The 15,570-nt window shown below is 41.9% G+C and overlaps 2 protein-coding genes across 8 annotated transcripts in view; one reads left to right on the top strand and one right to left on the bottom strand.

Moving 5' to 3' along the window:
* Nucleotides 1-15,570, bottom strand: part of LOC118215085 (coiled-coil domain-containing protein 73-like) — a 44,397-nt gene that overhangs the window by 9,625 nt on the left and 19,202 nt on the right. For 2 of the 6 annotated variants that reach the window (XM_035395512.1, XM_035395517.1), the window contains exons 1-9: nt 8,623-9,193; nt 7,152-7,248; nt 6,860-6,997; nt 5,054-5,125; nt 2,593-2,664; nt 2,434-2,469; nt 1,980-2,072; nt 921-959; nt 296-431 (exon numbers count right to left, since the gene is read on the bottom strand). In XM_035395512.1, the coding sequence (XP_035251403.1) occupies nt 296-431; nt 921-959; nt 1,980-2,072; nt 2,434-2,469; nt 2,593-2,664; nt 5,054-5,125; nt 6,860-6,997; nt 7,152-7,248; nt 8,623-8,696 (757 nt within the window). In that variant the 5' untranslated portion in view covers nt 8,697-9,193. Of the gene's footprint in view, nt 1-295; nt 432-920; nt 960-1,979; nt 2,073-2,433; nt 2,470-2,592; nt 2,665-5,053; nt 5,126-6,859; nt 6,998-7,151; nt 7,275-8,622; nt 9,194-15,570 lie in introns of those variants that run through there. The other 4 variants (XM_035395514.1, XM_035395513.1, XM_035395515.1 and 1 more) reach the window with 4 other exon arrangements.
* Nucleotides 9,439-13,811, top strand: prrg4 (proline rich Gla (G-carboxyglutamic acid) 4 (transmembrane)). Of its 2 annotated transcripts, none has more exons than XM_035395520.1 (6): nt 9,439-10,055; nt 10,418-10,581; nt 10,835-10,862; nt 11,964-12,102; nt 12,838-13,017; nt 13,431-13,811. In XM_035395520.1, the coding sequence occupies exons 1-6, from the start codon at nt 9,908-9,910 to the stop codon at nt 13,456-13,458; spliced, it is 687 nt and encodes a 228-aa protein (XP_035251411.1). In that variant the 5' UTR covers nt 9,439-9,907; the 3' UTR covers nt 13,459-13,811. The 2 variants fall into 2 exon arrangements, with proteins under 2 accessions (XP_035251411.1, XP_035251410.1); XM_035395519.1 differs by having other exon boundaries at nt 9,445-10,055; nt 11,961-12,102.

Raw genomic sequence — 15,570 nt, forward strand, 5'->3', positions numbered from 1 at the left:
CAGGAAACCGATCGCCAAAGGTGGAAAGTCCAGGGGTTAGAAAGCAAAAGTCCTGCCACGTGTTTCTTCCACCCATTAACTCAACCAGCTGATTTCACTAATTTGTTCTACCTCTTAGCTGAAGAACTGTGTTAATTAGTAAATCCAGGTGATTTCCTAATTAGACTGGTAGAATTTTACTTTAAGAACCTGGATTGTCCACCTCTGGTCAGAGTACGTCTACCCCTGCTGGGAGTGGGAGGGAGTTGGTGAGGGGAAGTTTGGGAGGTGGGAGGTGGGGGTGGTGGGTTCATACCGTTCTGCACCAGCTTCTCGTGGGCCTGCTTGATGGTGGCGCACTGCCGGGACAGGGCCCCGAAGCGCCTCTCCACCTCGGCCAGCAGGCTCAGGTGGCTGTCTCTGGCCTGAGCCTGCAGCAGCAGCTTCTGCTCCTGCGGAACACGGAACGTTTCGCTGCCGCGGTAACGGAACCCTTCTACACACAGCAGAGCAAACTACGACCGGGAGGACCTGTTTTTAAACAGCGCGTATGGAGGCTCTACCCAGAGCTGGAAGCGCACGGCTCTTGAAGTTTGCCGCCGCTCTAGGCTAATCAACCTTTGTTTAACATTTTGGCCGACCGCCTCTCCTCTCTAGATAAGGAGTCGGCGAGAGCTGTCTTCTATTATTCCTTTCTGTCGTTACTGTTTGATCGTCTGTATCGAGTTGCCTTTTCTTTATCGCCGAAAGGTTAAACAGAGCGGTCCCCCTAGTTATAAAATATTTTAATAGTGATATTTTCCCTGCCAGGCTGGCGGCTCATGTGTCACACACTCCCTATCCGTCACAGCCGATGAACCGTTCGCCCTCCTGGCCCTCCCGCGTAATTCCACACACTCCCACACCTCTCTGTCAACAACACATATAATTGGAATCCTTACCAGCTCACTTAATTTCTTCTGCAAACTGCACTTGAACAGCTGTAAAAGAACAGTAAAAGAGAAGTCCTGTTGCCGTTTGTTTTGCCCGCACCCCGGCGCTCAACACCACACCCAACTTTGGCCTTAATGTTCCCGTGGGCCCTGACGGCATCCGGTACTTTTCTAAAAACTTTCATAAGAAATACACTTCAAACAATATTACGCATTACAATACCACAATGCACCACAAACCTGAAAACAACTCTGTATATATAAACAAGTGTAAAAACAGTAAGTAACAGAAGTCAGTGTAAGATTAACCAGGTACTGTTTTAACTCTAATGGAGTACATTTTGTCCCTATCACATAAAATCTGACGGAGGTGATTTATCACTTACGAGCATTTTTCTGTGTATGTCCATTATAAAATCTGGAAGATATTTTTTACACTATGGCGATATTCTCCCAAACCCAAACATCGGAATGATTCCCATCAGTCACTGCGCAGTGCTAAAGTAACAGCTGCATGAAGGCTGGATGTGAGCACTTATTTCCGTCTCGTACCTTTCGAATCACAATCAATCAAACGCCAACTGTAGCGTTCCGGAGGCGGGCGAATCGGGGCAAAAAAAATAAAAAGGCAATGGCGGCGGTAACAATCCGGTGAAGAGCGGGGGGGGGGGTGTCCGTGAGTGCATCGAATGGATGATTACGGAGAGCCGCAGAGCCGCCGGTTAAGCCCCCACCACCACCACCACCACCCCCCCCCGGGGCGCCCCCGGTTAAGTGCCCCCACATCTCCGGCTGCCTCACCTCCGCGAGCCTCAAAATGGCTCGCCGCAAGAATTCCATTAGTTCGCGCTCAGAAAAATGAACTGGGGGGGGGGGGTTCTTTATCGCCGCGGTCTCCGGGAGTGGATCTGGTGTGCGGCGGACCGCGGGGGCCGCCGTACATCACCCCGCGCCCCGAAAGACCCGGCCTGGCCCGGCCCGGCCCGGGCTGCGCGAGGAGCACGCCGAGCGCTTCCTGCCCTGCGGCCAAAGTAACGTTCCGGATCTTCTCCGACGGCGTCGCTATACCTGCAGCATTTTCAGCGCTTCCTTCAGCCGGACGTTCTCCCTGTCCTTTAATTCTGCAGAGAGCTGGTGCTTCCCCTGTGATGCACACTGTAGCTAAATTATCTCGGGGGTGGGGGGGGGGGGGGGGGGGGGTTGGTGGGGAAGGCGTCAGTAGTTAAACTTAGGTTTAGGTTTACCGGATAATATAGAGACAATGGGGAATCTGCCAGACAAACAGTCATAGTGGTCGGGCAAATTATTTCCTGGGGAATTAGAGTACAGTAGTAAAGCATTTTTAAAATGACAGGAGATTAATTAAAGCGAGGGAAATTAAGTCTGCAACTGTGTGTTAATCACACAATCTGGGTAAATATTACCAAGGTAATACATACACAAATAATTCAGCTGTCACTCACTCTATTAAATGAGTTTTTCTACTAGAAAGTAAAAGGATGGAACAAACGGCCCACTGTACCTTCTCTCCTTCAATCTCAGCGATCATTGCCTGGAACTATTAATAATTAATGGTAAGTGATTTGATTCCAGCTCTGTCACATTTATATATCTATATATATATATATATTTGTCTGTCTATCGTATTGTTACCATATGCTGTAAATATCACTCCCATCACCTGCTTTTTTTGAGCAGCCAGAGACTCATTGTGCTGGTGAACTAATGTATCAATCTGATGCTGAAGGGATTCCTGAAAAATAAAAAGGTGGAAAGTAACATTAATCATAATAAATACCATAGTCAAAAGACGTTTTTTCGTGATTCAGCTCTGTACTCCACAAATTTGCGTAATCAAACAATTCACATGTGGTTAAATTGCATATTCTCATCTTTTATTTAAAAGTATTTTTTTTAATCAATTTTGGTCTATCCATGTAGAAAATTGCAGCACTATTTATACATAGCCCCCCTCTTTCTGGGCACCATATTGTTTAGGACATATTAATGTTATGCAAACTAAAGTAGTCATGTTTAGTATTTATTCGCAAATCCTTAGCATGCAATGACTGCTTGACGTCTGTGACCCATAGACATCACCAGGTACTCAGTATCTTCTCCGGTGATGCTCTTCCAGGCCTGTACTGCAGCCATCTTCAGCTCCTGCTTGTTTCAGAGGCTAGATGCCTTAAGCCTTCTCTTCAGCATACAAAATGCATGTTCAGTTGGATTCAGATTGGGCGAGTGACATAGCCATTCAAGAAATTTCCAGTTTTTTGCCTTTGAAAAACTCCTTTGCTGCTTTAGCAGTCTCGGATCATTCCTATCATTCATTAGAATGAAGTCCAATCCAATGAGAACTTGAACAGATATGATGCTTCTGAATACATTCTGCTGCTGCTATCAGCAGTTAAATCATCAGTGAAGACAAGTGAGCCAGTACCTGTGGCAGCCATACATCCCCAAACCATAACAACCCCACCACCAGGTTTCACAGATGACGGAGGTTGCTTTGCATCTTGGCCTGTTCCTTTTGGTCTCCACATTTTGGTCTTGCCATCACACTGATACACATGAATGGTCTCATCTGTACAGAGGACCTTTACCAAGAATTCTGTCGGCTCTTTTAGGTACGTCTTAGCAAAGTGTACCCTGGCATTCCTGTCTTTTGCAGCTAACTAGTTGTTTTCATCTTGCAGTGTAGCCTGAGTAGTTCTGTTCTTCTGTGAGTAGTCACTGACACATGCAAACCTTTGGGTTTTTCTTCTTCATCATAACACTTCGGTCATCACCTGTAGAGGTCTTCCATAGTCTACCAGGCTCTTTGCCAGTTCTGAGCTCACCAGTGCTCTCTTTCTTATTAATGATGTTCCAACCAGTGGGTTTTGGTGAGCCTACAGTGTAGATTATGTCTCTGACCGTTTTTCTTATTTCTCAGCTTCATAATGTTTTCCTTGACTGTCATTAGCACAACTCTGGTCCTCATGTTCACAAATGCCAATAACAGACTGCAAAGGAAATCAAAAGCCTAGAATCAACTCTAGATACTTATACCAGCACTAAGGAAGCAAGTGAACACACCTGACTAATCAGAAAAAAAGGTGAATCCATTTGTCCCAAACATTATGATGCCCTGAAATGGAAGGGCTATGTATAAATAATGCAATTTTTGCATGGTGAAACCAAAATGCATAGAAATATGCTTTAAGAATCTGGGAGCTCACAGTATATGATATACCAGTCTACCTTTGGACAACTGTGGAAAAATTACTTCACTGATAAAGTAACTGTTATTCTTTCTTGATCATTTTTTTCATTTACAAGTATCCGTTGGTAAAAAAATCTCAAAGAGATTCCCAGAATTTCCTCAAAAAAATGCAACGCTTCATCTGTCAAACCGGCCAGAGAACAACTGTCTGAGGTCCAGACGGCAGTGCCCTCGCAAAAGGCTGCTTGGAAACACCCCTTTATGCCTCTCAGGACTTTACCCCAATCAGCAGCTGAGAGGAACACAAAGGGGACGGACACCGACCGCTGCGCAGCCATCGCTACGGCAACTGCAGCTGGGAGGTGTCAGGGCCTGTTCGCCGTCTCCACCAGCTCTGCTAAACCTGGCTGTGCATCGTCTATACACTGTCGTGGTCGCTAAAAAAACACTGTGGGCCTGCTTTACTAAGGCCTTTAGCATGTGCAAGATCCAGTAACATGACCAGTGATTGGTCATGCTATTTATTTTGCACCAATCACTCTGTGTTATTGGTTTTGTGTGTGCTAAAAGGTGTGTGCTTTATTTTCTGACATAATACAATCATCTTGGATGACAAAAACATGTTCCAGTGAAAATATTTTCGAAAATATTATTTCATTTTTATTGAAAGTCCCCTGTAGTGTAGGCTTCCGCACAGTAGAATATATAGTTCTTGAGATAAAGAACAGAGACTCATGTCCAGTGCAGGGGACAAAAATGAATTGCCTACTCTTAGGTGGATACACTGTTAAATATTTGTGGAAATTTTAAGTTAACGGGATACATATGAGCATATGTATGTTTTCTGATATTTCTGAAGTCAGGTATGGCTCTTTAGGCGGTATGTAGGATATATGCATGAGTGACAAAATGTGTGTGTTGACGTGACACATACCTTCTCCCATTCTAATTCCTGTTTCTCCATCACAAATTTATTAATCTGCTCTTCAAATCCCATTTCAGCATCCTAGGTGTAAAGCATCACAAGAAACGTCACTCAATAAGTAGGCTACATGACACTCTCCCCTAATAACAAATTCTTTCTGTCCTGTGTACAGCGCAAATGACCTCTATCGCCACTCGAGAGCGAGTTTCAGATTCCTTTAACCGCTATAAACTTTTTCAACGCGCATCGTCGCTTCACGCAGTTAAGCAAAAGTGGTGAGGGGAAAGTGCACTTTTTTATGGCGTGCAGAAAAGAAGAATGTAATGTGTTTCTGCAGCCCTGTTTTATCCGGCGTCTGTGGGAAGATGTGCGCACCGGTACATTAGAGCTGTAATACTTGCACAAAGCCAGCCATGTCCTCCTTCGCCCCGCAAAGGTAGGCGGAAGTCAATCGCTCCCATACGTTCCGTGGTTTTTATACGCGTGTGGGAGTGAGGGCTGGTGCGGCTTATTTATAAGTTCCCATTAAAGCGCGCTACTAGCATGGAGAATTTCCCAAAGAGGTGCACACTAGATAAAGCAGTTAACAGTTTGGAGTGAAATAATGAATAGATGGGTTTTTTGCCCTGTAAAGAGGTCATTAAACTTGGTTATCCTTATAAATCTGGGGGACAGAGGCCGATCCTCTGAACCGTAAGCCGTGAGACGAGTTAAAAATCCAGGGGCCGTAAAGACAGCTGCTGACACTTTGAAGACAAGGAAATATGTGTCACCATAACGATGTCTTATTATACATGGAAAGTTATGACACTTAAGAAACGCAAAAAAAAAAGCGTTTGCGGTGTCCTGCTTAAAACACGCAAATGTGGGAATCGTCTTATTAAGTGGGAATTTCCCCCGAATCGGGGCCAATTTTTAACCGCCGAGGTCTGCCGCTCGTTCTTCGCCCTGCCGTGTGAAATTGCTTTCACTTTTAAAATGATTTGTCCGCTCGTTTATGTGTCCCTGGCGAACGCTGAAACGTTAATAGAAAGTATGATTCTTCAAACGCGCACACGGAGGCCTACGCGATGTACGCAGTCGCGTCCTCTAACAAGGAAAATACGAGAGAATGGGACCCCCGTCAGAAAACAAATGTTAGACAAGAAAACCCCCTTTCAATCCCACACCAATAAAACAAAGAACTACAAAGTGTTACTTTAATTGCATGCCTGAGGAACACATTGATTTAATGTTTTTTCTTTTACAATAACATGATCATAGCAATAAAAGCGGAGCGATTCAATGTGTTATTTACTTCTTATAACCTTTAAGACGTGTCCGGGGCCCGTTTTAAAGTGCTTGCTCCAGGGGGCTGTTTTACCGGCGAATTGTGAGAATTAGTCAGGTCTTTGCCTCGTGACCCTGTGCTGATGCGAAGTCTGACTGTCAGCTGCCTCTTGTCCAGATGGCCAGAAAGAGCTGTTGGCTTCTTCTTCAAAAAAAAAAAAACTCATAATGCACCTCCTACGAAATTACACTCCCCAGTTTCTCGTGACTTTGCCAGAAAGGGCCCATAAGTGCTCGAGCACCTCTCGGTTAAAGACGACACGAAGTGGAGAACAGATATAGCGGATAATGGCTTTTAGCATCTCCTTTCAAGACGATTAGTCTCCAGTGTGAGAATCTGATTAAAAATTAACCGCCGCTATATTTTTGTTAGCGCGTGCTTCTAATTACCTGCATGCCTAAGGTATCTGTCATTTTTCCAACCTACGCCTACAGTTTTCTCAGAGCAAAAGTCACGGAGAGTCAGTGCTGCGCTGAAACCCTCACCCTGTGGATATGCAGCTCTTCCGCTGCTTCAAGAAGGCTTGTTTTAAATTCCAGAACTTGGATGGACAGAAAACCGTCATCCGACGCCAGAGGGGTGTCCAGCGATGACAGCTCATGGTCGAAAACCTGCTCGCCATTCTACAATAAATAAATAAATGAATGAATTAGATATAAATAATACATTTAAAGGGCATTGTCTTATTCCATTATAAAGTAAGGTTCACATTGTCTGTCCTGGAATATATATATATATATAACATATATATATATATAGTAGGGCCTACGTACTTACTAGGGAATCAAGAAAGTGTCTTCGAAGGTCAGTTTCCACAGCCGTCTCAAAGTGCAGGAGAAAATTCTGAAAAATCTCCTCGTCTGCCCCAGACATCCTTCAAAGACATTTGGATAAAATCCTCTAAAAACAGTGATCAGAAATACAAGCAACTCGTTCTAAACGCTATCTGGCACTGAAACACACACATCGTGGACATTTACAAACCCTGTTTCTTGCAGAATAGAAAATATTTAAGCGAACAAGAACATTTATCGTTCAATTTTTATTTTTTATTATTAATAGAGCTTCACACCGGTTCTAAGTATTCTTATTTAATATTCCACTATACAACAATAAATATATTTATGAAACAAAGGAAAAGTACTTAAGAAATAATAGCACATCCATTGTTAAACACTGCTAATTATGCTTAAATTATTATCACAATCTTATGCATTGTTTTCGTAGCACCCCTTATTGCTCTGTAAGTTTCACCTTTGTGCCACCAAGGTGGGAAGAAGAGGAGCTGGGGAATCTAATGGGGGTCAGGGTAATAACACTGAATGGACAAATTGCACTGTCATTCCACTTAAATTATATAAGTTATTTAATTTGACCTGTAGATGGTCCCCTGTCTCCTCATCACGGTTGACTTTTAAGTGGGAGGTCTGCGCTCAAGATGATGCTTTAATAGAAGCGAACCTTTCCCCCATTTAACCCGTGCAGTGATCAATCATGTGCAGGAATAAATGATCCCGTTAGAATTTGCTACTTTCACAAATGACATTGTGACCCCAGGCCAATGTCTTTATTTGCTTCTCCTCTGATTCACTTCAGCAGATATTAAACAATTTTATAAGCCATGAAAGGCTAAATTAAAAGGACCCCATCCATAAAACGGAATAATTCCTTTTTAGCAACACGATGTCCATATTACCTTGCTTTCATGAGTTATACGACTATAGTGTTGAGATGTAATGGGAAGGCCCCGGGGTTTATAATAATGTTTATTTAATCACATTTTAAACTCCATTCATCATGACAGTTGATTGTAAATGTAGCAGAATGTCGAGTGAAGACCAGTTAACGGGGAGTTTCTAAACTGAACGAATATTAATAACACCGCTACAGCTATCGATAACTTAGCCTACCTAGCTAGTCTACCACGCGTTACGGCGGGAAATGAAAAGGTTTTTAAATAACGTTATAAATTGGTCGTGAATTAAATATGTGCTTACAAATTCCGTTGAAATGAATATAGTTTTTAACTGTACACAACGTTAGTTGTCTATATACCACTAGCATAACTATGTACAGTGAAGCAAAATTCGAGTGCTACACTGGCTAGCTTCACACTAACATTGATTCACCTTGCTCAATTGACAACAGCGGCCACAAGCATAAAAGGGCTACACTAAATTAGTCAATTAGTAAATCAAGATTAATGAATTAACAACCCAGTCTAAGTGTTTATAAAGTCTACATTTACCTTGAACTGTGACTCCTGCTGTTGTGTTTGAGTAGAGTTGCAAAGCAGATAGGTAAATCGCTAGCATCAATCATCAGACCAATGTAACGTTACTTCTTAAAATGATTCAGCGCGAGGATTAATTTCGCGGGAAGAACGCTGAGCCAAAAACCAGTTACCTGGCGAACCTTAATAGGTGTTTTAACACTTGCTGTCTAGCTAACTACAATTGTCTCATGTTAAGCGTTGGTACTGGGAGTTTTTGCATTATGCAGATATACAAAGCTTCTATCTTCAATTTCAAAAACCGAAAAGCTCATTTAAATAGGTCATTCATATCGAATCCAAATAGGACAGCGACCTGCAGCTTGCCTTTCGTTGCCAATGGGCAATGCTCTTGTTAATACAAGGAATTGCTGCCATCTGTTGTTGAAAGTATGAATTGATTGTCCTTCAACTCAGCAGTAGCCACGGAGCGAGAATAAATTAAATTGCGCATTATAATCAATAGTATTTACATTTCAATAGCATTACGTGATGGTAACTAAATAATGTGTTATCATATAAATAAAGCCTACTATCTATGCAAAAATTAATATACCTTTGTAACAGTGCTACTTCCACAACTCTGAAAAAGATTTTTTCAGGAATAGCATGGCCATTGTAGGCCCAGAGTCTACAATGAATTAATTTTGACTTCCAAAAGCGAATTATTTGCACACAGAGGTTAGAATTATCATTTGAAATATGATAATGACTTGTCTACGTGTCGATCCTTCTTACAGGTGAGCACGTCTATTAGTCAGGTCTGATTTTGTAACTACACCCAAGCTCAACCGGAGATGAGGTCACATCGATGCTTGGGGCAACCTGAAACTGGTTGTTTCCTTGTTTTAGTCTACCTTTCTGCGGGAATCAAACGATTAATTATTACGTCTTAGATTTTGAATTGACATGTGATTTTCATTTGTGAAGAAAAAAACTTGCCTCACAAACGTAAGGGAACTAATGACACTAATTGTGCAATGACCAGGTTTCGGTTCGCGTTTTTAATCTAGTTTCATGTCGCCGCTCACCTGTTTTGGGTGGAAGAAGTTACTTTTTGATAAGCTATATGAAGCTTATTTTGTATTATCATTAGCCTTTTAAAATAAACAAGTGGAAAAACTTTAATTCGTTAAATAAGGAGGCAAGTAGCGACGACAAATTTGTTATTTTAAGATTGAGAAAAGTTGGGCGTTTTCGCCAGTTAGGCTACTTGAAAGGAATCATTGTTTTCCAAATGACTACCTACCAAATGTAGTGAATGTCTAGCCAAACTGTTTCAGTCTGTCGCTGGTGGCGAGCAATGATTTTATATTTATTTTTATCGTGCCAATTTATTCAATATGGGATGACCGCTTGTACGAGGAGGATTTTGCGGGTCATAAACGCAGAGGACTCATCCAGTGAAGGTAAATTATTTGGCTCACAACGTGTATTTCCAGTTCCAGTAAATCTAGTTCTAGTCTGAATAACAAATGCAGTTGTTCAGACAAAAGTCATATTTTACCGCCACACAGCCTATGATTAACACTGCATCAGTTACTCATACTGAATAAACCGAGAATGGTATCCATTTGATTGGGTTTGCTCCATAATTCCCTCTGTAAAAAAAAAAAAAATAAAATAAAAAAGGCTAAGTACAACTATTGGCTCTTCTAAATGCCTGGTTGTGTGAACACGCTATTATTATTTAAGGGTAGGTTAAAAGGCACGTTTCATACATTCTTCAACCTAACCATGTCTAACTGGATCAAATTTATTTGGTTTCTAGTTTTTGTGGAAGAGGAGGGGGCGAATGCATTTTTAGGACGCCACCTGTTGTTCAACAGATTCGACTTTGAGCTCTTCACTCCTGGAAATCTTGAAAGGGAGTGTATTGAAGAAGTCTGTAACTATGAAGAAGCTCGAGAAATTTTTGAAAGTAATTCAGCAACAGTTGAGTATGCAATTTTTGTATTAACACTAGTGTTCACTTTCTGCAACACCATGGAAAAGAAACACTAGATACAACAACACCAGGGAAAGGAAACACTAGATACACCAACACCATGGAAAAGTAATGCCTATAAGCCAACGCTATGGGAAATTACACCTATATACCAACACCACTGAAAATGACACCTATACATGAATGTATCTAATTTAGTATGAAAAGCCAGTAGCATCTTAATTGTGTTTTGTTTTGCAGGACGATTTCTGGAAAACATACTCTTATGGTAAGACATTATTTTATAAACTAATGCTTACAGATGGGAATGCAAATTATCTACCAGAGATTAAACAACTTTAGAAATCATTCCGCATATTTATTTTTTATATATTTTTGTTATAAAAGAAAGGAGGTGGCTGATATTTTCAGAACTGGGAAAGGTCCTGAGCTTTCTGGATGCAATCACAGCAGGGAATCCCAAGTGTTCTCATTTTCATATGCGTAAAAACAAAAATACTTTATAGACTATTCCATACAGCATATGGCTAGCATCGGTTTCTTTACACCTTACTTTGCCTGCACTGGGTGTGGAGTTCTCTTTCAGAGGGTAATTGATTTACTTATCATTTGCCTGCCAGTAGTTTAGAAATGATCTTTGGCTTCAGTGTGCAGTTCCAACGTACTGTAGGCAATTAACCACTTCGAAGTAAGGAACAGAAATGTGGACTTTGTCTTGTTTCACTTTTCGTTTTCACACAAAATGTAGAGCAAGTTTACTTCTCATAACGAATTAAAGAAAACAAATGCTATGATATTAAGCTTGTTTAATAACAGTTTAGATTTTGCCTTCATTTTATCCAATTACAATTTAGTCATGTAGCAGACTCTTGTAGCCATAGTGACTAACAAATGTGTATTTCACATAAGCAAATTTAAGAACTTGAGGGAAGTAAAATAGCAGTCATGAGTGTCAAGGTGTTGCCTCTAGACTGAGATAAGGGGAAGGAAGGGTTGGGGGTTTTTCCCTTATCAATAGAAATAGCGATAATCAGAAACATCAAGGTGTAGTTTGAACAGCTGAGTTTTTCAGAAGACCGCTTTGTTGACAGATTGGCGTTTGTTCGTTCCACCATCCAAGTCGAGCTTTGTCGGAAACCCCAGCTCTCGTGTGTAGAAATGAACATACTTTACATCAAAAAGATATTTTATTTCCCAGTTTACACATTTGGGAAACGTGAGTATATGTCTTTGTCTTGCGATAATAAAGGTGATTCTACAGGGCTGCCGGGTGGCTCATCCTGTTAAGGCCTGTGGACGGGCCCCATGGTCGACCATCGAATCTGGACCAATGTGACTGATGGGCTGTTTGTGATTATATAACCAGCAGATCAAGTGAAGCCGCCCTCAAGGCTAGACGTGACTGCCCTTCTGATCGGCCTCATCGCAGCCGGCGTCACCATCATCATCATCGGCCTGCTGCTGTGGTACTGCTGTCACCGGGCGTACATGCTCGGCAGATCACCTGGGTGAGGACTCGAGCGATGCAATTTGAAAACTGGGGCGGCATTGTAGTCGAATGGCTGGGTATGGAGTTGGTCTCGTAAACTAAAGGTCACAGGTTCGATTCCTGTGCAGGACACTGCCGTTGTACCCTTGAGCAAGGTACTTGTTCATATGTACTGCTTCAGTATATATCCAGCTGTATAATTGGCCTTAAAGTTGTGTAAGTCTGCTAAATGCCCGTAATGTCATGAAAAATGAAGCCGCATGTTGAACAGTCAGCCTTTTGAGTTGTACACTCCAGCCCACCCTCTATAGCAGGGGTGTGCAATTCTGCTCTTAGAAGGCCGGTGCAGATGCAGGTTTTTGTGTCCACCGATTACCCTGGCTGAATGAGCCAATTGGGTGTATACACCAGCACTGTTTCACTCTGAGATTAGATCATAGTAAACATGAAGAACAGTCTTCAGCTGTCATTCGTGCACACATTAAGAAATTTAGCAAAAATTTCAGATGGTGTAAATGTTAGTGCTGATTATGTAATTAAGGCCAGATGTTGGCATGAAAAGCAGAAACGGATTCGGCCCTCATTGCCCACCTCTGCTCTGTAATCCCAATTGACTCCCCCCTGTTGTTGTCTGGTGGCAATAGACAGCACTGTGCGCGCGTTGTGTGCTGTGCATTTGAACGCAGTGGAGGTGGCGGTTGAGAGGCAGGGTTGCAGAAGAGCCGAGGTGTGACCGGGGTGTGTGGGACTGCAGGTCCTCCAGGGTCCGCACGGGGAGGAGCAATGCCTCCCTGATCCTCCGGAGGCTGGAGGAGGTCTCGCTGCAGCCCGTGCTCCCACCCGCGGAAGAGATGGGGCCCCCCGGCCTCCCCTCCTACGAGCAGGCCATCGCTAAATCCGGACAGCACGACGCCCCTCCCCCGCCATACCCAGGGTACAGACGCGCCCGTTCTCAGCTCCACGTTTGCGTCCTGTAGTCATTTGTCTTTGTTGTCGCACACATTCTCCCATCCTGATAAAAGCATATAGGACATTATGCTTTACGATCTTTATACCACCAAGTGCTCAGCCCTGATGCAACTGTGACACTCAGATCTTGAATATGATTGGCTGAGAGGAACACCAATGGACTGTCTAGTCTGCTAAAATTAGTATGTACCATCAAGCCTCTCAACAGTTCGTTTATATCACACCAACCACTACAGGTCACTACCGTAAATCACAAAGTTGTGACGGTGGACATATAGGGTGAAATATCTGAGAACGTTTTGAATCTAAACGGTTGCAGACTGTTTCTTTTGAAATTTGATTGGCTGTTACATTCACAGTTGTGCATTTTTGTTCTAGATCCTGTTCCGGAAGCATTCGACGGTAGCAAGCCGTGAGTGATGAAGAAGAGGTCTTGGATGTTGTATTTTTATCTGTCTACACAAGTATTTATAGTTTTTGCAATTTGACTGATATGCTAATATTACATGAAACATAAATGCCACTTGTACAGTATATAAGCATGCAGTTAGGATTTTATTGGATCATATCATCAGTGCTTATTTCCAAGAGATGAAACCGATAAGGAGAAATACATAAGTACAGTTTTTTTTATTCTCCGAATTGTATTTCAGTGAAGAAATGTACAGTAACAGAGCAGCAATATTTGTTCCTCAGATATTTTTAACCAGTACTTTTAAACGTAGGTTTTAATGTGTATTAAATGTTGTATTCCATTTACCAGCTTGTAAAATCTTTTTAATATTGTGAATTACACCAAGGTTAAAACAATAATAATAATAATAATCTGTCCACAGTTCTGTAAACCTAATGGTATCATTAGTGTCTGTGGGTTTTCTTTGTACCATAATGACCTAGAATGTAAACCGTCAGTATAGACTAATCACATGTACATTAGATTGTCATATTTTCATACAGTATTTAAGCATCATGTATGTACACAGTGCATATGTATGACATTTCCCTTGTATTGTTTCAGTAACTGTTTTAATGGTGTTCAGTCATTTCCTCACAAGAGTCGGATCAGAGTCTGAGGGTTCCGGTATCAGGCGTTAAGGATGGGAACGGTGCTAGGTGACCATCCCCATGAGGACCACAGCCTGTGCTCTCAAAGCAAATTGCTTCATTAAAGGAAAATAGTGCTATTATTTTATATAATTTTTAAAATGAAGTAGGTCATTCAGAACAGTTGTCCTGAGATGCATTTTAAAGGCTATGCAATCTAGATTATCAATGTGAACTCCGGAGTGGGTGGTTCCTTGTAGGACCACAGTAAAGTGTTTCGTACCCTGTCCGTCATGTGGTCCGACGTCTTCGCCCGTGCTTTAAAAACACACATAGCTTCATAAATAAGAGAAGCCTACACTGTAGCAAAGCGCCATTAGCGCTGCTGGCTGATTAAAGCGAAGATGAAGATGATCTTTAAAGATTTAATTGCCCATTTGACTGTTTCGTCTGAAGTCATCTGTGCGTTTTCACTGAAGGGGGTAGCTACTGTTAACGGTTCACATCGTAGAATGTTATCAATGGCCCATTAAAATGGATTCTGAAGACTTGATTCTGCTGCTGACGGCAGCCACTTACTCTGTTTGTACAGTTGAGGGTTCTTCCCAGGATGTGTGACGGGGTGGTGCTGAGGTGACTCATGAAATGGTACTCCAACAGAAAGGCTGAAGGGAAACTATCCCAGGCTTATTCACAGGATGGCACAGCTCACCGTTACACAGTTTGAGGAGAACCCTGCAGTTCTCTGAACCATGTTTATGGTCAGGATGACAAGTCCGAACTGTACTACTGTTTGATGGACAGAATTACTGCTCATGAAAGGTGAATGGTCACAAAAGAGTTAATAAAAAAAATTTAATTGAAAAACTTTGGCTTTATTTGACTTTATTTTTAGAATTAGATTGTATTTATGTCTGTTCAGGTCTCCAAATATGAGATCTGAACAGGCGTGGGTGAATGTTTTATAATTTCCTTTTTTTTTCATTTTTATTTCTTGGTCACAGGGATTGAAATGTAAATTAGGAAGCACTGTCCACTATATTTGAAGGCTTTGCAGTTATATTGGTGTTGATGCAACTAAAATATTTAACCCCACATCACTCCTGTAGCTGTTCAGACACACAGAGGAGAAATGTCAAGTATTTTCTCATTTGGAATGTTGAGCTTATCAGACGGTGAATAATTTGGATCACAAGGCAGCATTCATCTTTCAAAGCACCGGCTCTCCAGCTGTTTCTATCGGCTGTGTTCGCAGCACCACCTGACGGAGGTGCCCAGGTGTACACCTTTCAATCTCAGTCTGTTTCACACCAAACTGTGATGCTAGACATGCTATTTAACAGAGGTTGTCTGGAAATCACACCAAATTAACAAAGAATGGTATTCTGAGATACAATGATGTGTTGACTAATTATTAAGAACATTAACTAGGGTTTGCATTTGGGCTTGCAGAGATTTTGTCTTATTACGGCAG

This window comes from Anguilla anguilla, chromosome 16, assembly GCF_013347855.1.
Source record: "Anguilla anguilla isolate fAngAng1 chromosome 16, fAngAng1.pri, whole genome shotgun sequence".
Classification (NCBI taxonomy): Eukaryota; Metazoa; Chordata; class Actinopteri; order Anguilliformes; family Anguillidae; genus Anguilla; species Anguilla anguilla.

Bases quoted from the DNA above. Each gene is read 5' to 3' on its own strand.
- prrg4 (XM_035395519.1), top strand. From the start codon at position 9,908: ATGTCTAGCCAAACTGTTTCAGTCTGTCGCTGGTGGCGAGCAATGATT. The intron at 10,056-10,417 runs GTAAATTATTTG...TTTGGTTTCTAG, and splicing joins AGAGGACTCATCCAGTGAAG to TTTTTGTGGAAGAGGAGGGG. The intron at 12,103-12,837 runs GTGAGGACTCGA...GTGGGACTGCAG, and splicing joins ATGCTCGGCAGATCACCTGG to GTCCTCCAGGGTCCGCACGG.